Below are 21,397 nucleotides of genomic sequence, written 5' to 3'. Positions count from 1 at the left end.
GCTCTGTCATAAGTATTCATAGGAGAATCTTAGCTACATCATATGGAAAAAATTGGTTCTTTGTTGGAATATTCATTTCAGGGGACACCAAATGGGTGGTAGAAGATTTTTCTTAATGATCATTTTTTTTTCTAGGAGCAATGGGCTCAAGTCAAGTTCCACACTTTCACGGGAAAATACATGTACGTAACAATGAAGAATGCATCCAAATCCAAGTTTTATGGAGGATTGTTTAAAGAGCTTTGAAAATAGAAAGGAGACCCCATTAATTAGGGGATGAAGCAGGTGTCACAAAAACTTCTTGTTATAGTAGGTTTTTATAAATTTTCTTTTTTTTAGTTGTAGATGGACATATTGTCTTTATTTTATTTATTTATTGTGTGGTGTTGACAGCCAAACCCATTGCCTCACCCATGCTAGGCAAACACTTTACCAATGAGCCACAACCCCAGTCCTATAGTAGGGTTTTATGGAAAGATTGTTGTCAGCTGGAAGAGCACCTTCTTTCTTGCAGTTTTTCCTATTACCCACTCAGAAACCTTCACCCACATATCCTCTAGCCATGGCACACACATGAGAACTGTTATCTTCTTACAGATTTATTCACTCATCTGACAAAATTACTAAGCCCCTACTTCTTGCCAGGTGTTCATCTTATTACTAGGCTTATAAAGCAAATAAATCACATGAACATTCTTACTCTTTTGAACTTTATAATTTAGAAAAGAAATATGGGCAATAATAAATATAATAGGTAAATTATACAGTGCACTAGAAGGGGGCATTCAGAGCAGGGTAAGGAGGGAAGTTAGAGTGCAAGGTCAGGTTGCAATTTGCAATCAGGCGGTAATGTTAGGATTCATTGAGAAGGTATCTTTTGGGCTAAACCCTAAGGAATCTAAGGAATAAATTATGAGGCTTTCTGGAGGGAAAGTGTTCCAGGCATGAGGAAATTGAAATGTATCTGAGATGTACAAAGAATGGTAGAAAGTGATAGGGGATACGGTCAGAACAGTAATGGGGGTTAGATTGTGCTGGGCCTTCTACAAATTTCAGCTCTTTTTTTTTTTTTTAACAAAATGTGGAACCACAAGAGCATTTTGAAAAGTGAAGTAACATGACCTATCATGCATTACTTTGAAGGACCCTTTGCTTACCATGTTGAGAACAGATTGAAGAGCTACAAAGGAAAGAGAAAGGAGAGCAGTTCGTTAAGATGACTGCATTGTCTAGAAGAAAAATAATGATGCTTTAGACGTAGAGATAGCTATGGACTGGTAGAAAGTGGAAACTTCTGGGTATATATTGAAGGTAGAATTCACAGAATGCATGGATGGACTGGATTGAGAGAGAAATGGAACAGAAGAGGAACAATAGAAACAAACAAAGATGCTTGAGAGCATTTGAGGTTTCAGTTAGGTCATGGTCAACTAACTATACCATTTCTCTTGGTTTTTTGAGATACATTAATATATTTTCTAGAAATTTCCTGTTTTTCCTGAGCTAATTCAGGTTGTTTTTGTCACTTACTCTTAAAAGAGGCTTTAAAAAAGCCTTCATGTCCAGAATTATTTCTCACTAATGCTTTATATACCGTACCTCCCACATATTCCAGATAATTTCCACTATCTGCCTTTGCTTTGGCTATATCCTGCACCCTTTATGCCATCTATACAAACCACACCAATTTTTTAGGGCTTAGATATATAATGATGTTCTCCACTACTGATTTCTAAGGTGAATTTAAACTCTCACAATTTCTTCTTTACCCTGTGGCAAATGTACTCCATTTATGTTAGGCTTACCTATGTAGCTGCTTTGGTCAGTAAAATGATGCAAGCAGAGGCTTGGTATGTGCCTTTTTTACCCTTCTTTACCTTCTTTACTCTTTCTAAAACACAGACACACATATAGACATTTATATGCATATACATACTCATCTCTTTATATGCTTATCTCTATATATGTTGTATGTGCATAAGTTCACTTGGCTACAAGATCTATGTTGATAGAAACCATATCTACATCTGTGAATATGGGACTTGTACATAATCTTGAGTATTTTTTGAGTGAACGATTTCCATCCCATTCTTTATCTTCATTCAAGCTGTGTCTATATTATTGATCACCTTGTTTCTAATACTTCAGGTCATCACTGGCTCTTATTTCTCCCTACTCTTCCCATCCATTCATTTGTCTTTCTGTTTGCTTCTCCTCTCATATTTCAAGCCCATATTACCTGTCATCTATAGCTGTGTTTCTCAAGCTTTTATTCCATCCCAGTAGACTTCAGAGATATGATATTCCCATTAGTAACAATAACTATAGGAAAATGATTATTCAGTGATAGTCACTCCCTCCTTTTTAACTCTGATGATAAGCATATTTTCACTACTCCATTGATGTTAGACTTGCCTCTGTAGCTGCTTTGGTAAGTGATACGATGCAAGAAGAGGCTTGGTATGTACTTTTTTGGTCAAGCTTGCCTTCTTGTGTTTCTGACATTGCTAGGAAAAGAGCTATTCCTGGGTAGCCAACTGGTCCCAGAAAAATGAGAGACACATAAAAATAACAAAACTGAACTTGAAACTTGGAGACAAGTCAGCCTAGACCAGCCAACCCACATGCCTTCAATCAAAGCATTGCCTCTGTTATTGACCCACAGACCCATCACCATAAGCAACTGACTTGTGGTGTATGCTGATGAGTTTGGAGGCAGTTTTTATCCTGCAAAAACTTGAAAAATGTTCTAATTTTGTAATTACTTTAATAACATCCTAATTATCTTTTTGCCTTCAAAATTCTCGCTCCAATATCCAGATCACCAGACTCACCTTCCTAAAATAAAAACATTTAGATCACATCTCTCCCTTCTCAAAATCTTTTAATGGCTCCTCATTGACTGAGGAAATAGTTGAATTTCTTAGCATGGCATCCAAAGGCTTTAACAACCTGTCTCTAAATTCTCTCTCAGACTTCATTTATTATCATACTCATTAATATAATTATTGGTTCAATTAATATCTGTTGACTATATACTAAGCACCAGGTACTAGGCTAGGCATAGTACACATAACAGGAACAATATGGATCCCAGTGCTCTAGAAGCTCACATTTTATTTGGGGAGATAGATAAGAAAACATGCAATTTTAATACAAGATAGAATGAGCTGAAAGAGGAGTTAGCACAGGTACTGTAGGGATGTACAGGAGGATCTTACTGGGAAATATGTCAAATAAGCTGAGATCTAAGACAATAATAGAAGTGAACCTGGCCAAAAGAGGAACAAAGGTCTTTTCGGGCAATACAATGAAGCTTTCCTGTCCACAAGCTTGGGAATAAAGGAACATGGCACTTTAATTAAATTAACTCATAGAATTATAATCATTTAGTTCATTAGACCACATAGAATATTAAGGAAGAGAAGGAAACAATTCCATGAGTTAAGGCTGGAGAGAGCAGCAAAGGTTCAGCCATTCTGGGGATGTAGTCCTTGGTAAAGGGTTTACGTTTCACTGGAGCCACATAGCATAGCAGACAAAAGTCTAGACTCCATAATCAGAAAACTTGGAATTTTTTTCTGGCTCTGTCATTTATTAATATGCAAGCTTGGGAAAATTTCTAAACCTCCTTTTATCTCTATTTCTTATCTGTAAATTGGGACAGTTGTATTTCCTTCAACAAAAAGATGCTTGGACAAAAATTCTTTGATAGTTGACCTTGGTAACAATATCTTACACTTGACCCCAAAAGCTCAGGCAACAAAGGGAAAAATAAAGAAGTAGTACTACATTAAATCAAAACTTTTTCACACAGCAAAGGAACAATCAAAGAAATGAAAAGGCACCTATCAATTAGGAAAAAAAAATGTTTAGAAACCATTTATACGATGAAGGGTTAATATCCCCAACAACAAATGTTAATAACCTGATTTAAAATGGACAGAGAACCCATATAGACATTTTTCCAAAAAAGACATAATACACATATGAAAAGGAACTCAATAATTAACAATCATCAAGAAAATACAAATCAAAACCAAGTGAGCACCTCACAGCTGTTGGTATGGCTAACTACTGTTAAGGCAAGAGATAAAAAAGTGTTGGCAAGGGGTGGAGAAACAGGAACTTTTTGTGCACTGTTAGTGAGAACGTAGATTGGTAAAGCCATTATGGAAAACAGTATGAAGATCCCTCAAAAACTTAAAAATAGAACTACCACATGACACACTGATCCCTTTGCTAGATATATACTCAAGGAAATAAAATCAGGCCCTATGTAGATATCCCTATGTTCACTGAAGCATTATTCCTAATATCCAAGACATGGACACACCTAAGAGTGGATGGATGAATGGATAAAGAAATTATGGAATAATGTTAAATGAAATAAGCCAGACACAGAATGACAAATAGTGCATCATGTCTTTTATGTGTGGAATCTAAGAAAAGTTGAATACAAACAAATGGAGAGATCCCCAGTTACCAGGTGAAAGAGTACAGATTGTAGTTATATAAGATGAATAATTGTAGAGATCTGATATACAGCATGAGGACTATGGTCAACAACTTCAAATACTAAATAATTTCTAAGAGAATAGATTTTGTGCTCTCTTACCACAAAGGAAAAGAAAGGTAACTATTGAAGGTGATGGATAGATTAAGTAGCTTGATGGTAGCAACCATTTCAGTATGTATAAGTAAATCAAAACATCTTGTCATACAGCTTAAATATATACAATAAAAGAACAACAATCTGAGGTTCAGCGAACAGTAAAAATGGAGAAAAAAGAATTAATACATGGGAAGTGCTGAGAAAAGTGAGTGGCATGTAATAAGTACTCAACAAAGGAAAATGATTTTTAGCTATTTTTATCTTATCCTGAAGGCAGTGGGAAGTTGCTGAAGGGACTTGAGTGTGATTTGAAGTTTAAGATGACTGTGGATGATTTGTGTGGAAAATTAATGGGAGAGTGTGACAGCAGGGCAGGGAGAGCAGCCGGGTGGCTTCAGCAGAGGTCCAAGAGAGCCCAATATGGTGGCAATGGGATGGAAAGGAAAAATGTGAGAGAGAATCCTTAGACATTGTTGATGTGGGGTGAAGATTAGGGAGGGACTCACAATGATGAGCAGAATTCTAACTGGATCATCCAGGCAGCTGAGAGGTTGATCATGAGGATGTCATAGACTAGAAGACTGTTCTGTGCAGGGAGAATAATGATGTCAGTCTGACATTACTGAGCTTGAGGTCCCTGTGAGTCATGCAGTTGGACAAATAGTGAGGATATCACTCAGAAGGAACATGCTTCAGCCACACAGAACCACCCTGACTCCTGAGAACACCAAGCACCCCCCAACTCTCTGCTTTTATACTAACAGATCTATTAATGGGAACTTCCTTCTCTGCATATCAAAATCCAAACAATCCTTCAAATGTTAGGTCCCAGTGCACCTCCACTCTGAAGCTTTTCTTGCTTCTCATAGCTGAGCACCTGTTCATGCAGCACATTGACTTTATATTACAGCATTGAGAATGTAATGTTCTAGTTATTCAATCATTTTCATACCTGCCATCTCCACTAGGTTATACACTCTCTGGGGACTGGGACTTAGTCCAACCCTTCTGCCTCTTTCAGCACCCAGCTCAGAGAAAACACATCATAGGCATTCAATGAATACGGACCAACTCGACTTTAAAGAACACATACTTTATTGTGGATATGTTGCTATGGCAGAGTAGGGTGAGAGTGGAGTTTTCCTGGCAGAATTTGCTACAATTCGAAGCTCACAGCAAACAGCTGAAGCTTCCAGACTCCTGTTTGTTCCTCATCCCTAAAGGGACAGGACCACTAAACATAAGGCCTCTCAAAAAGCACTGGAGTTGGGTGAGCTTTCCCTGTAGCCCACATATGTTGCCTTGTAGTGCTGACGTGGAGTGCTTACTTTCACCTCCTGTGCTTGGTAAGTTCCTGCTGTTGGCTTTGCTGCTTCCATGTCTCCCCTGTGGAATCTCAGAGTCTTCCTTGCACTGATCTTTTGCTTCCACTTTGCCCAGTATTCTGCTCCTGATCTTTGTCTGTCATTTCTCAGAGAATTCCTTCTCTCTGTGCAGTTTTTGTTTGAAATTTTGTCTCCTGTTATGGCATGAAGTCTCACAGCTGTTCTCACATCTGTTTTGTATGTGATCCAAGTAAAGCAGGGACCAGAAAAGCCTGGTTAGAGTGCATTCAGTTCTCTCAGCAACACTGGACACGGAGAGTCACTGACTCCTTCTTGTAATGCTCTTTTCTCTCAGCTCCCAGGACCCCATAGCTTCCTGGTTTCTCCTTGACCTATCCACTTACTTTTTTTCTTTTTTGGAGTTTTCTCTTCCAAATAATCACAGTAGCAGAGATGTCCACAATTTAATGTAATAATAAAAAGCTGGGAAACTTTAAAATACACACTTGTAGGCTCTGCTCACAGAGATTCTGGGAGGGGGCAGTCATTCTGGATTTTAACGAGTACCCCAAGTGATTCTGATGCAGAAGTTGCACAGCAGATATAACACTGAAAAACAAATTTCTAAAGCATCTGCACTCATTGCGGGGCATTGTTTTCTCATTCTGTGACCCCCTTTCATGACCTAAGTGTCAATGATGATTCTCAATTCCATCTCTTGCCTAATTGGCTCCTAGGAGCTCCTGTCCAACAAATTCAGTCACCTAACTGACAACTGAAGACCCTTTGCCATTTCAAATTTAACATGTCCAAAATGAAACACTTTTGTCAACCCCCAATGCTCACCACTATCCTGAGGTTCCTCATCTCAGAGAATAGCATCTTCATTATTACAGATATGTGACTCCTCTGTCATCCTTGATCTTCATATCCAGTTTAATTACAAGTCCTGCAGAGTATACATTCAAAATAGAGCTCACAACCAAATACTTTCTTTATCTTAACTAAGTTGCCATCATCTTTTTTCAGTACTACTGCCAGTTTCTTTACTATTTTCCCTCCTTAAACTCTGCTCCTTGCTCCATTTAGTCCAGCTGCCATATAATAGCCAGAGGTGCGTCCTAAACAAATCTAGTCATGTTACCTCGATGCTTTTGAAAACCTTCATTCACTTCCCAAAGCACATGAAAGACTTTACCAGGCTCTCTATGATCTAGCGTTGGAGTCAGCACCTATGGCTTATAGGCCAAATTCATCTTCCAGCCTGTTTTGCCAATAAAGTGTTATTAAAACACAGTCACACCTATTCATTTCCCCACAGTCTCTCCTTTTATAATACAAGGGCTGAATTGGCTAGTTGCAACAAAGACAATGTGGTCTGCAAAATCTCCAATAGTTGCTATCTTCCCTTCACAGAAAATATGTCAACCTCTGATCTCCTTCTTGCCTACTTCATCAGCACCACATAATAAGCTCATTCCTACATTGGTGTTTCTTCCTCAGTCTCATATGCCTTCCCCAACCCCAATATTCAGCATATAATTTGAACTCCTCTTTCAGGACCTTAATTCAAATGTCATTTCCAAGGGAGAACCTTACATGATTGACCCACCTTTCCTTTTCCCAGTCTAATATGAACAAGGTTGAAGGAATAAAAACCATTAAGGGGACCTAATATGAGGTTTCTTGAAAGTCAGTATAAGTTAGTATCACTCTCCATTGATATGAGCTAGACTCAGCTGCCTCCTAGTCCACTGTATGTCATGGACCTGGAATGCGGTCGTCATTAATTCTACTAATGTAGTCTCCTCCCTTACTCTTTAACATCCTCTTAAAATGCAAATATTTCAGAGAAAACTGACATATTTAACATGCATGTTGACTGCATGTTAATATGGTATATGAAAGTGAAATAGGAAGAAAAAACTAAACAAAAGTACAGTTTTAATGGAAGTGGGGGCAAGTGGTTACTGTCACAAGAGAGGATGTTTGAGTGTGGAACTATGGGGCTGCACAGGCATTAAGCAGGGTGAAGTGGTATCATCAGTGGGCATGTGAGAGGAAGATAGAGGCAGGGCAGAGCCCTCAAAGCAAGCTAACAAATAAGAACACTTGAGTCTGATATTTTTTCTTTCATTTCCCTTTTAAGAAAACTTTCTGTCTCTGTGAAATGAAATTCAAATAAATATTTATGAGAATATCCTTTTTCATAGTTCATTTTCAGGTGGATTCTTAAGTAGTTTGTTGGGCTTAAAACTAACATAAAATTCTCTTAAAATAAATTTCAACCCTAAATAATTGAGGGTAAATAATAAAAAGACCTAATTCCAATTAGTGAAGATGATAATGCAATAAACTAAGCTTTGTTATTTGTTTGCCAGGCTCAAGAAATCACCCCCATGTTGAAACTGAGGATTGAAATAATAAATACAAGCATGCCTTATCCTTTCTAGTGTGAGGTTGTTACTAGAGTGCCATCTTCAGTGCAATGTACAAAGGTAGTTGTTTTTTCTCCTTTATAAAAAATTAAACATGAGTGAGTCTTTTTTTTTGGAATGTTGACACTTAAAAATGTTATAAATCAGGGTGAATTTTACTATATTGCTCATCTAACATGAAACCTAATATCTAACTAGTGTTTTGGAGTTATTGATTTGTAATATTAAAATGTAGTGGATATCACCTGTTAGTAAATAAATACAATAGATCAAGTATTCAAACATTGAGGGCAAAACACATATGATAGTTTGTATTGAATGATTTTAGTATTTACATCAGAGAATCCTTAGTATCTTAGCATTAAAAATGTACTCCAAGATCATCTCATCCAAGCTTGCATTCAAATACATTTTCTTGATTGATATCCATCTTCCTTGTTAGATGGACTCTCAATTTAGACCCTGCCATGATTAAAGAAGCCTACATTTTATATCTAGTTCATTCAAGTTATAGGCTTCTCTAAAACCTTATGGAAAATGTCCTTATTCTGCAATGGAAAGTCTCCTTGTAACCTTACGCACAGATCCTCTTTCTCCTCCCTGAAACTTCCAAACAGAGTACTACAATGAAAATAAAATTACTATGTGACAGTCAGATCCTACACTAGAGTGGCCATAATGTATTATGTGACCTTAGGTAAGTCACTTTCCCCTTTTCAGCCCCAGTTTCTCTTTGAAAAACAAGGGATTGGGACCACATGACTTGATTCCAAAATTGAATGAGTACATATACTCCATCTTCTGTGATGGTCCTTAAACACTGAAGATTACTATTCACCAATAGGTACTTATTTTACCTCTGTTCTGGTAATGATTAAGATGATATAAATCCATTTAGTGAAGTCTCATTCAGTTATAGAAAGAGCTTTCTCCAATGCATTTATACATTAGTAACCAAATAAAATCATATATGCATTGGGCATTAAATAATCACATTTTACACTGCAGAACCAATTAGGCAACCAAGAAGATGAAACAAAGTGTGGAAATGCTGCATATGAGCTGATCCTACTTCCCTGATGATGCATACATTGAAGCCTATAAAAAGCCAGCAAGTTTAAAGGGAGGTTGTTGACTATGGTGCAATTTTAATAAAATGCCTTCATTTTGGTTCTGTAAAGCTGTCTTTTCTTAAGAGCTCACTAGTTCTCCTTTTAATTCTGATGGTTTTTATTTAGTTTGCAATACACGATTCTGTGTAACTGCTTAGTTACATATAGAAAAAAATGCTTTGTGAAATTTCATGGTGAGAATTGATACAGCAGCATTTCAGCAGCTGTGCCAAATCTGAGCAAATGAATATTTTCTGAAGTAGAGAATGAAAGGAGAAAATAACAGCCATGTTTATGACAACACATGGTAAACCTGACCAACATGTCAGCAATAATATACATCTGTAGTTACTGCAGAGATTCAAGAGTATAAACTGGTTTCTCTGGATGCAGTTCATGAGGTAAGACATGAAACTCTAATGTTGGGAAAGGAAATCTAAAATACAAGAAATATCTTCCAAAAATTGCCTTTCTTTCCCTGATACCTCACTCTATCTTCTTATAATTATTTCTATGTCAGCAGGACTTCCATTTAAATCCATTATCTGCTACATTAATTTTCTGTATTTCTAGAAGTTATAGAAGGAAATGGGTGGAGAGGAGTGTGATGATTATTTTTTTCTTTTAAATAACTTAAAGTTTCCAGGATAGAAGGTAGTTTCTACTTTGGAGGAGAATGATGAATAAAATGACTACTACTAGCCTCTGTGGGCTAAAGGGGAACTGATGAGCAAAACCTAAGACGCAATGTGAAAAATATACACAACCAAAATGCTCTCTAGTGTGGTTATATTACAATGGTGAATACTGGCTGGGACTTAGAATTGTGGATTTTTCTACATATTGCCACCAACAAAACCACAGTGAAAAATTCTCCCTAAGCTAGTCCATGCCATAGATAGTGCTGGCTGTTTGTAACATCAGAAGAGAAGAATTTCCAGCAGGGAAGACTTGGCAAGTATGACATATCCTGCTATGGAGCAAGGGGATCCATGGCAGATACACGGTTTCCTGGGGGTTCATGTAGGAAATAGCTTCTGAAATAGGCACTTAATAATTTTTGCTGAACTACAATTTCTGAAAAAAAACAAGAAGGCCTACCAGCATTTTACCACAGGATTGGGAATCCAAATGTTTGTACTGATTTATTTTGCTCCCTATCAAAGTACTTTATGTGTATTATGCATGTCTTACTTCTTATGCTCATTAAACAAAAATACTGCTTATCATCATTTTAACAGCTAAAGCAGTATCAGAAGACTCTGACAGCCAGTCAAATAATGATATCAGTCAACCAAGGGAAAAAATTCCATGGGGGCTGAAAAACTAACTATTCGTGTTATTTGACCTGCAAATTCTGTAAAATAAATAAATAAATACAAAAAACCCATAAATTACTACTGCCATATTGACACTAGTCTGGGCTTTATATCCAATTAAAGTAAATAAAGGATTAAGAATGAGAAAGACGTCTAAGATTTCATATATTTTACCATAATTGCTCAGCAACTGGATTTTTAGCTAATAAGTAAACATTTTTTTTCTCTGCATATTCCTTTGTTCTTATTCTCCCCAATCCTAACTTTGGTTTCAGGTTCTTTAGGTATAATTTTCAACCAACTATTCCTTCTTTTATTAAGAAAACTTGAATGTTGCAGTAATTTCTAATCAAATCCTCACAGAGGGTCTCCTTGCTTTGGCTTTAGATGCTTCTACATGGTGCTCTGAATAATGTTTGTGAATGGTAATAACAGAATTGATTTGCACCATTGTTGGTTTCCTGGGTAGCATACAGCAACATTTATTTAGTAAGGTTACAGATTGAGGAAGATGGTGATGAAGTTAACAAATAAGGAATAGCAAACTTGACTCTCATGATAGTAGACAATACTGAAACCCAAGGAACTCCTGAGAGACAAATTGGGCCTAATTGATGCTGTATATGACACAGTGGTCAAGTTTCAATTTAAAGTGAAAGCAAAATTTAGAACAATTATCTGCCATAATATCTAATTTGACATGAAATATGTAGGTAAGTAAAGGCAGAAACATTTTAATTGCTAAGATCAAGTATCTATTTCCATTTGTGGATAATTCACTGTTTGTATGTGTTGTTCATTCTGGGTGTGGGTACATGTGTGTGCATAGATAGAGCTTGCTTATCCAGATAAACTAATATAATAATTGCATCAGTTATAAAACAGATTATTTCCATTTCTTTTTGAACTTGAGTTTCACTAATTTCACACTAATAAACACACTGAATGGCTACAAATGTGACCTATAAGAAAAGACTTTTATTTGTGAAAACAGCATTAAAGTTACTGCATACCAACTCCAGAATTTTAGCACAATGGTTCAATTTACATGAAACAAGGATGGAAATATACATTGCAATTCTTAGTAGGGAGAACAGAGCTTACTGATTTTTTCAAACGTTTCCATGAGCAATATCCACAGCACAACATGGCTACCTTAGGCTGCTAACCAGCAGCATCTGACACGAACTAGTATTTTTGAGTTGCCAACTAAGAGAAGTAAGTATATTGTTCAGAAATTTTAAAAGACTATCTTCTTTCTGCAAGTAAATTAAAATGAATAACATATGTTTATTCATTATGTATTCAATTTATCTTTCTGAAGGGGACATTCATGAACTTTTTAAAGTAAGACTATTTCTCATTTTTGCTGGATTAATGGAGTAAGCAGAACTTCTATTCTTATCTAGGCAGTATCTACAGAAGTAAACTAAAGCCAAGGATTGAGTAATCCTCTCTTGGTTCTATGTTTTATAGTCAGTGAATCTAGTAATTATCATGTAATGAGAAGTTCAAATCTTTTCATCCTTAATAGCAATTATTTTGACCCAAAGTATTCAAATGTCTTAGAGCCCCACTGTTTTTTCCTTCTGCAGACACAGAAACAATAAATTAAAATATTTTTTTAAAAAAATGATAAACTCATATTATTTTATGTGATAGAAGATAGAGTTTCCCTTTTTTAATTTTCCCTTCTAAAATGCAATCATATCAACTAGTGGAAACTAAATTAAAATGAAAAAAATAGTAAATAAATAAATTTCAAAGTTAGATAAAGGGAAGTTTCAATAAAATAAGCTTTTAAAAGTCTTTTGTCCTCCTATTTGCTTTTATTTCAACAAGACAGATTCCACAGGAAGTCTGAATTTTGAGGATTAATGATAATCAGGTAAACTTGATATATAATCGCTAGTTATTCTCAGTAAGTGACACCACAAACAGGATATTTTAGTTCAGCCCATCTGACTATAGTGACTAATTGAATGAGCAATGGAAATGAAGTCAACTCTTGATTTGATGCCACTTGTCTACATAACAGACTGGCTGACACCCAAAGCCCTGTGCTCAATTCTCATAAAAAACAAACTAAAATAACACAATCCTGCCATGTATCTCCTGTGATGCACAAGACATTTAGTCCAAAAGTACTTATACACGTTATCTATACTTTTCATGCCTTCAGCACAGCTATGCATAGATGTAAGGCCATAGCAATCTTATTTTATTTTCGCTCTCTGTTCCCATCTTTACTTCTCCATGAAGTACACATGCCTTAATCCCATTTAGTGGTCAATACTGTCTGTTTATATTCTTCTGTGCCCTCAAATTAGTCATAAGGTAATTGGTTCATTTTCTGCAACCACAATATCTTCATAAAGTGATGGATTGATAATTCTGATTATCTTCAAAGTGACCCCCCCAAAAAATAACTTTAAAAATCAAAAGTCACCCATAAACAGGTAAGTAACCTGCAATCAGTCAAGCTGGTTATGATACACAGAGGTTCTGTAGCTCTATTACAACTGAGTAGATAGTTAGGATCAAATACTAATATTTGCTTATCTGAAGTTATGTCAGATTCCAACTGATGAATGAAAATGGGCAAGAATCAAAGCATGTTGATTTTGGCTCTCTCTGACTTTTCCAAAGGGGATGTCAGTGGGAAGGAACACAAATTACCAAGATGTTTGTAAGGAAAGCATCTTTTAACAAAGATTTAATAAATAAGTTGGATTACAAACCATATTCTAAAAGCTATATATCTTACTTTCAAATCTGAGTGCTGTGACTGAGTGCTACTGTTCTATATCTTCTGAAAAATAATGAAAAAATATGTATATAGAGAGAGCGCAAGCACACTGTGGCTTCAGAAATACCATTGTAGCAAACAATTTTATTAATACTTTCATAAAAGTGGCATTTAGTAAAGTCTTTCTAATACCTTGATGCAATTAAAACCAAACAAAAGTCCTTAAAACCGTTCCTTTCTGTGAATTACATTAGATTTTTGTAGAATTACTTGAATATTTTTTTTACAAACTAATCTAAAACACTAATAATCAAATCAGGGTACAATGTGTTTTCTTTAGTTTATTTCAAAATATTGATTATAAATACATTCTTAATATATTTTCTCCCCAACTCTTTGGATGCGATAATTAAAAAAAAAAACCAAAACAAAAAATAAAACAAGCAAAATAAAACTGTGCTCATTTTGTACAATGTCAATGTTAAGGTCATGCAAAAGATATTATAGATTAGTATTATCGCCATACATTTCTAAATGTAATCTGTTATTTATGAAATACCTGTTGATGTTATTCATGAAGCCAGGCCCTGTATAATTTATGCATCTTTGTGGCTTAAGAAAATTAAATGTTTAAAAAAGCAACAAAATAAAGATGGTCTTAACTGATTTTCTAATTAATATATTATTCACTTTATTTATTCAGAGTGGAAAACTAAATATAGAATATAAATTCCCTTATAGACTTGAGTCACTTTACTTTAATAGCTGCTTTCTCATAAAATTACACAAAGATTTAATTTTAAAGAATTGAATCATCTTTATTGATTTCATAAAAAAATAATTTAAAACTTGATTTATCTTACACGGACACAATATATTATCTCAACCCCTTCATTAATTTCATAGGATCTAGTTTTATTTGCAACTGTTCTAACACAGTCCATACACATGAATATAATGCCAAGAAGCCCATGATGTGTCAGAACACATTAGAAATGAACACTTCTTGGATTTTCAAGATTTGAATCAAAGTTCTACTAAAAATGCTGTACCAATGTACATGTCATACCTCAAGGGGTTAAACTAACATCAAGGTTATAGTTGAAGCCAACAAAATGTAGATACAGTATTTTAACTGCTCTTGTACTCAACTCAGAACTTATACCTAACTACATTATCATAAAATGTACAAGTAGAACTAATGAGAGACAGGTGCAAAATAGTACACACTGTATAATGTAGGCACAATGACTTTAGTTAAGGAAAGTATATCAGCCTTAACCAAGGATTTGTTACTTTCATTTACAATTAGAACCTCCAAATAACCACAATTAAGTTACTTTAAAAAAAAACACTTTGAACATTTATACCTTTCAGCAGGAGTATGAAATAGCCAATATACTACAGCAAGCTTTGAGATGGTGGCAGGTAATCTTGCCATTGACAATTCTGCAGAAACCTTGAAATATCTTCAAAACACCACCACACTGAATAAAAGGCATCATCCCAATGACCTATTATCTCCAGATCATGGAGGGAGTTCTCTGGTTCCTCCCATAAGTGTCTATTTAAGATTCCTCAATCCATACTTTATTGACAGGATAAACTAAAACACTTCCTTTGAAGCCTTTGCATCTCTACCCTGTCAGTACGCATTAGGAGCCCTTTAATCCATGGATGCATGCATGCATGGTAATGGCATATTAAAAGTCCTTATGAAATTGCAGATGAAAACAAGCTGTTGAGCACATGTCTTATCATTTCTTTTGAGATCAGAAAGCAATTATTTGTTCGTATTTTTTTATATTCATATAAAGTTTTCACAGACATTGTCATGAAAATTAAAATTACACATTAAAGTTTTAAGAGCACCAGCACATACATATGGAGAATTTTTTCCTATTAAAAAAATCTCCGAATTATCTATATGTGTGAATATATATCCAAATACACACACATACACACACAAATACACACACAGACACACCTACCTCCATGAACGCTAATTTTTTGTTTGTTTTTATATCTTAGAACAAACACATAAAGCCCTGAAATTAATGCTTAACAGAGGGATTGCTGTTATAACTTTAGCCATAATATCATTTTGGAAGCTGCACCAAAACATCTGAAATTCATGAAGAATGACTATGTTCACCTTCTTGGTATATTTCTGATTAATATAGTAATTCATAAGAGATGGATACAAACACAAACATACAGGCGTACACACACACACACACACACACACACACAGGCCAAGAAGGCAATGTGTTTCTGGATATCACTTTGCCAATTAAGAGCTCCTAAAAATCTTCAATATCCCCTCTTATTAAATACTTCATTCCTTTCACCAATTTTTACATAGAACTTAACATTACAATAAAACTTGGGGGCATATCAGTTGCAGTTGCAGACTGTGAACTCATCTGAGACCAATGCAAGCATTTACAGTGTGGCTTTGACAGCCGAGCTTACCAAGATGTTTACAGTTCTACTAAATTATCTGACAGTAGTCAGAATGATGAAAGAACAGGATACTGATGCATACGATATTATTAACCTTAGTCATTAATTTTTTAAAATATTTGCAGTGAAAATTATTTGAATTAAGCTCATAGAATCCTGAAAAGCAAGACAACTGATGGCAAATAACAACTGCCCCAGACATAATACTATAAAACTAAGGAACCTATTTTAAAATGCACAATTGGTAACAAATCTGAAGATAATATGCTAAATTCACAAGAATAGCACAGAACTGGATTTTTTTTTTGTATTTTTGTTTCTTTTTTTTGTATGTTTTTTTTTTGCTTTTTCTGTTTTTAAATTTTACCTGATCACAAAGTCCAAAATATTTCTGTACACATTACCTTCAGTTTCAGTTTAGTATAGTTTACTATCTAAATTTATACTTACTGATAAATTCACCGTGATCAGGAAAACAAGTCAAGCATATTAAATACATATTAAGGAGTACATACTTTCCTATTTAGTATACAAAGTACTTCATAAATATGAATTATGTTACAAAAATAGCTTTGGGTGCGCTCACACGGTAAGCACTTTGCTAATTTGGGACAACCTTTAAGGATTGTGGGTATTTCACATAACTGAGAACAAACTCTAGTGTTAGTTTAATTTGAGCCACGTTTAATTCTGATAAACATCATGTATTTCTTCAGATCACCACAAATGCTATGGAACTCGTGTTGATTTTTTTTTCACTTTTAGGTTTTTATGTATAGACAGGTAATGCTTAGTGTGTTCAAATTTATTTTATAGTTATGTAATGCATGGTATATTTTAAACAAGTATTTGCACAATTTAACATTATAAATCCAGTGGTTTCAAGATGCAGGCCATAAAGATTACCAATTTACAAATACTATCGAGTGTTCTCTCTTTGCATGCTATTTTTTTTTACACTTTTCAGATAATCTTTACACAGAGTTGTTACAATGCCACAAATCAAAAGGATTATTCCAGTTCCACCAACTTAATCTACGTGCAAGATGAAGGACCCAGTTGAGGTACAAACACTGGTACCAGTTTTCTTGAGTTTGCTTTACAAAGCACAAAGAGACGAAGGTTTTGCATTGGGGTACAAAACGGATTTGCCTCTTGAGGTTAAATTCAGTGTATTTTGTGTATAAAGCATCCCTTTGGCAATAGAGTTTGCAGTATCCCCACAGGACTCCACAGTATAGGTTTTATGTAGTAAAATCTATTAAGGAAAGTCTCTTCTACTTGACACATCTTTGCAGCTACAGTTAATGAGACACCCTTGGAAACACCTGCCTCTATGCCTATTGATAATATAGTATTTGGAAATTAGGAGTCAACAAAAGGCACTTTCATCATTAAATAAATGTCCTCTGTATGAAGTTAGATTGCATGACCTATATCTTGTTCAAAGCTGTTTGCTCCTCAAGGACTTGTAGGTAGTCAGGGGAACTCTGAAGTTTCGCCTTCAGTTCAAAATACTCACTCTTCCTTTGTTCCACAACGATTTTACTGTGGTTGCCACCTATCAGGGACTTCTTGTTTTTTTTATCTTGTTGTTTTTCTGGATAGCGGATCTCAAAGCCACTGACACCTATGCTATTATACTCCTTTTTGCTTTCAAGAAAATTTTGAATAAATACATTGGAATCCCTGCTAGGGAATAATTCATCCAGCTCATCAATTGTGCTCAGTCTCTTCCTGGTATCCACATGTAATAAATCTTTCTCCTTGTCGGCAACATTTCGCATAATGACTTTCTGTCCCGGAGGATCTGAAAACATGAACCCGGTTTCTGACTCTTTCAAGCCACAGGTGTGGCTCTTGCTCATCTGTTCTATAGTTTGTGGAATGAAAGCTTCTGTGCTCAGTCCATCCTTTTTATTGGTTTTGTGGTCATGCTTCCTTAGCTGCAGCTGCATGGAGCCACACTCAGGATTCCCCAGCCCTTCGTGTTTCACGGTAGGTTTCTTGTTGCGTCGCAGCACAAAAACAAGAAGGCAAAAAGCAACAAAAACAGTTAAAATGAGGACCACTAAGATACTTAAGATTAAAATAGATAGAGGCACGGGGCCACCAGGAGGACTTCGAATGGGACCCAATGGAGTGGTGAATGTAATAGCAGGTGCAGGGCTTGTAAATGGTGCAGATGGCTTGTTTAAAAGTTTGGGACATAAGATTTCATTTTTGAGGGACTTCAGTTCAATATTGGCAAACTGAACAGGTGTCTCACATTTCAGTTCTTTCACAACAATTCCATCATTCAGCTTCTCCAGCCACAGCTTTAATGCCACCAAGTCACAAGTGCAGTCCCATGGGTTGCCCTCCAAGTCAATCTGTGTGAGAGACTGAAGTTGATCGAGGACCCCACTGACAGGGAGGTACATGAATTTGTTGTTCCTCAGATTCAGTCTAGCAAGGGGTGCTCCAGAAAAAATGTAAACAGGCAGGCTCTTTAAGAGATTATTATTTAAATACAGTAACTGCAAATTTGGCATGGAGTCAAAGGTGCCTGCTAAGATTTCCTTAATCAGATTGTATTCCAAATACAGATACTGCAGGTTATGAAGGCCTGAAAATATTTCCGGATAGAGTCTTTCAATCTGATTGCCATTGAGATACAACCTGCGTAAATTAGTAAGATTGTGGAATACATCTCCTTTGATCATTGTAATCTGATTGCTGCCTAAATGGAGCAAATCCAGTCCTTCGAACTCAGTGAAGTCTGAGATGTCCACATCTTTGATGCTATTGCCATTGACATGCAATTTCTTGGCATTTAAAGGTTTTGGTATCAGTTCAGACATGGACTGTATATTTTTCTCCTGGCAGTTCACGCTCAGTCCCAAGTCTGAAGGATGTGTTTTGCAAAAGCAAGGCGTCGGGCAAGGTGTTAGAGGAGGCACCCTTGTTTGGTAAGACACAATCTGACTGAGATTGCGGTTGGAGAGGGCTTTGCCTGCCACGATTCCAGAGATCTTGGAAGGATTTGTCGTTTTTGGTGGCTTGGTCACTAATCTGTGCAAGGATGTCTGTGTTGTGTGACCATTGGGAGTGGTGTAGCCATTTTCCAGTTGAGATGGAGGCAGGATACGCACATCAAAATCACTGCCTGTGCCCATGGGGCATAACTCTTGTTTGTTGGTTTCTTTTAACAGCCTTCCGTATAAGTCGCTAGGAGTTTCACAGATAGCTTCTCCTATGTAAATGTTATATGGCATGTTCTCCAGCCAAGCTTTTAAAGGCAACAAATCACAGCTACAGTTCCAAGGGTTATCTTCCAGTTGCAGTTCAACAACACGGCCAATGTGTTCCAGAACTCCAATATAGGGGAGCTTCTGGATTCTATTCCCTCGTATATCCAGATGGGTCAAAGATGCGAATCGGAAAATATTATCAGGAAGGAATGAAATCAGATTGTCATTAAGAATGAGAACTTTCAGTTTGTGGAGCTTATTGAAGGCTCCTCGTTCAATATACTTGATTAAATTGTAGTCAGCCTGGAGATACTCCAAGTTCTCTATGCCAAGGAAAGTGTCAGCTCGGAGAATCTTTAATTCATTGTTGTTCAAGTGCAACTGCTTTAATGCACTGAGCCCAAGAAAGGCTCCTCCCTCAATGTTCTGCAGTTTATTATTTCCCAGATGCAGGGATACTGCGTGTGAAAAATTCAAGAATGTATTTGGATAGAGGATATTTAAAAAATTGTTTTGGAAGTTGAGGTGATAAAAATTAGACCAAGGTGGTTTCAGCTGATTTGGTCTGTAGACTGAAACCTTCTCACAGTTGACATAGAGCACATTCTCAACTGACACGCAGGAGCACACATTGCAAATTTCCACCGATATGTCAGAATCTGCATTTGCCGAAGAAATCAGTGCTGACAAAATCAGAAAGAGCCAAAGAAACATCTTCTTGCAATCAGCAAAGAACTTTATGCTTCTGAATAAAGATAAATAATCTAAAAAATAAAAAGAAAACATTTTTTCAATGGTCATTACTTGAAAATTTTTGTTTAAATCATATTATAGTGAGCACATGGCTATAACTACTACCTTGTATTTTTTTAAAGCACCCAAAACTCCAAATATTTGCACTCAGTTGAACAACGGTCACCAAAATTGCCACATATTTTATTTCCATACATGTAGTTTATATAAAATTTACATGTGCTGTGTACACAACAAACAACAGAAAAGGAGATTATTAATCATACTTACATCTTAACAATCTGAATTTCTTTTTTACTTGACCTACCAAACCCTGCCCTTCCTATTTACAACTCAAATAGCCATCCCCTAGATCATGAAGTATACCACGTCCTTTGCACCACAAAGGCACTGCAATTAGTGGATATCTAAACTCTAGGCTTGTGTTAGATAGAGAAGCTGAGCAGAGCCATATTAGGGCCCAGGTTGCAAAGGAAGGTGGCAATAGAAGGACTGGATTGCTTAAAAGTCCTATGTAGAATTTGCCCTGCAAAAAGATATGCCTGAGCTTCAGCTCATAGGTAAGCAGGCTGCCATTAATCAGTTCACTCTTATACACTGCTACCTCCAAAAACACAGATGACCCTGTGGGTTCTAGAAAAACAACTGAGTAGGGTATGGCCAAATTTTGTTTTCAGGTGAATAAAATAAATAGCATCTAGTTGCCTGCCAGTCATCTTCCAAATAGGGGGTTAAAAGAAAGCCTATTGTCTTTGCATCCCTGAAAACAGGAGAAGAACCTGCTTGCTGTAGCATTGCTTAGCTGTGTCTCCAGGCAGCCTTTCACACCTAGAACTGGCTCTCCTGCCTGTCAGGCCCTCTTCTGTTCCTTTATTTGCCACATTGAACCCAGGTCCAACTGAAGTTTGTGTCTAATGCTTATATCCTTCACATTGACCATAGAATGCCCCTGCTGAGGAAGAGGAGTTCACACACTACAATTTGAGTAGCTTAATCTGCAGAACCACATACAACACATTTTCTTCCTAAAGGCATCAGTTCCCAAACACAATCACAATATTATCTCCCCATGTCCCTGTCTGTAAACAAATTATAACTTCTTGGTAGAGTTCAATGTTTAGCAAATTAACCAGTTGTAGCCCACTTCTTAAATAACATACACACACACACACACACACACACATTCATACACACAGTATTTCTGCTTCACAATAAATATGAAAAGGAACACAAACAGTGTGCATTCTATTGATGCAATTTTAGGTATGTGAATCTTTTCTTTTCCATCGTGAATGGAGAGCTAGCTGCAATTTCAATATGGTTACCACCAAATATTAATTAAATAAATAAAATACCCAGAAACACACAATGAGGGAATGATGCAAAA

At 36.1% G+C, this 21,397-nt stretch overlaps 1 protein-coding gene across 1 annotated transcript; it reads right to left on the bottom strand.

Moving 5' to 3' along the window:
• Positions 1-17,225: 17,225 nt before the first annotated feature.
• Slitrk4 (SLIT and NTRK like family member 4) lies at positions 17,226-19,986 on the bottom strand. Its single transcript, XM_026408654.2, has one exon. It carries the CDS (start codon positions 19,969-19,971, stop codon positions 17,458-17,460), a length of 2,514 nt encoding a protein of 837 aa, XP_026264439.1. The 5' UTR covers positions 19,972-19,986; the 3' UTR covers positions 17,226-17,457.
• Between the last annotated feature and the right edge of the window lie 1,411 nt (positions 19,987-21,397).

Source organism: Urocitellus parryii, chromosome X, assembly GCF_045843805.1.
Source record: "Urocitellus parryii isolate mUroPar1 chromosome X, mUroPar1.hap1, whole genome shotgun sequence".
Lineage (NCBI taxonomy): Eukaryota > Metazoa > Chordata > Mammalia > Rodentia > Sciuridae > Urocitellus > Urocitellus parryii.
The sequence above is the reverse complement of the archived record's forward strand: the minus strand, read 5'-3'. Positions and strand labels throughout refer to the sequence as shown.

Excerpts from the sequence above, each read along its gene's own strand:
- Slitrk4 (XM_026408654.2), bottom strand. The coding sequence starts at position 19,971 with ATGTTTCTTTGGCTCTTTCTGATTTTGTCAGCACTGATTTCTTCGGCA.